The 511-nt window shown below is 29.4% G+C and overlaps 1 protein-coding gene across 1 annotated transcript in view; it reads right to left on the reverse strand.

The window, feature by feature from the left end:
• Positions 1-511, reverse strand: part of LOC119587669 (uncharacterized protein DDB_G0271670-like) — a 15507-nt gene that overhangs the window by 1925 nt on the left and 13071 nt on the right. Inside the window, exon 5 of the mRNA XM_037936349.1 lies at positions 311-319. Within this exon, the coding sequence (XP_037792277.1) occupies positions 311-319 (9 nt within the window). The remainder of the gene's footprint in view (positions 1-310; positions 320-511) is intronic.

The following is a 511-nucleotide window of genomic DNA, read 5'->3' on the forward strand; positions in this document are numbered from 1 at the left end:
TGTATCTCTTGACTTGCATCAAATCAGAAAAAAAAGGTAAGAGGAAGAAATGGAAAAAAACGGTGTGTGTGTAAAAAGCAATAACACATTTACTTTACCTGTACCAGTCTGTCAGTTGAAAGAGACTTCAAAGATATGATGTTATTTCAAAACAGAAGGTACATCACTTGTACCTTTTTATTTATAAGCATGTGTGTGTAAATACAAATACAAATGTGTATATGTATTTATCTGCTTGTGTTTATTCGATCCTACACTACTTACCTCTTTACCGATTCCAATACTCACGATAGAAGCTTTAGATACTTACTACTAGAACCTGAAATAACATACAAAATATTTATTGTTAAACATTGGAAACTCTTATAGAACCAGATATCAAATACAGATTTTTTTATACGATATCCATATAGACAATATAAAATTGTTATGCCAAGATGAAAAAGAAATGTTGAAGTATGTCATTCCTAAGGGAAGGTAAAAACATATTTAAAGGAAATTATGTTAGATA

This window comes from Penaeus monodon, chromosome 23 (genome assembly GCF_015228065.2).
Source record: "Penaeus monodon isolate SGIC_2016 chromosome 23, NSTDA_Pmon_1, whole genome shotgun sequence".
NCBI lineage: Eukaryota > Metazoa > Arthropoda > Malacostraca > Decapoda > Penaeidae > Penaeus > Penaeus monodon.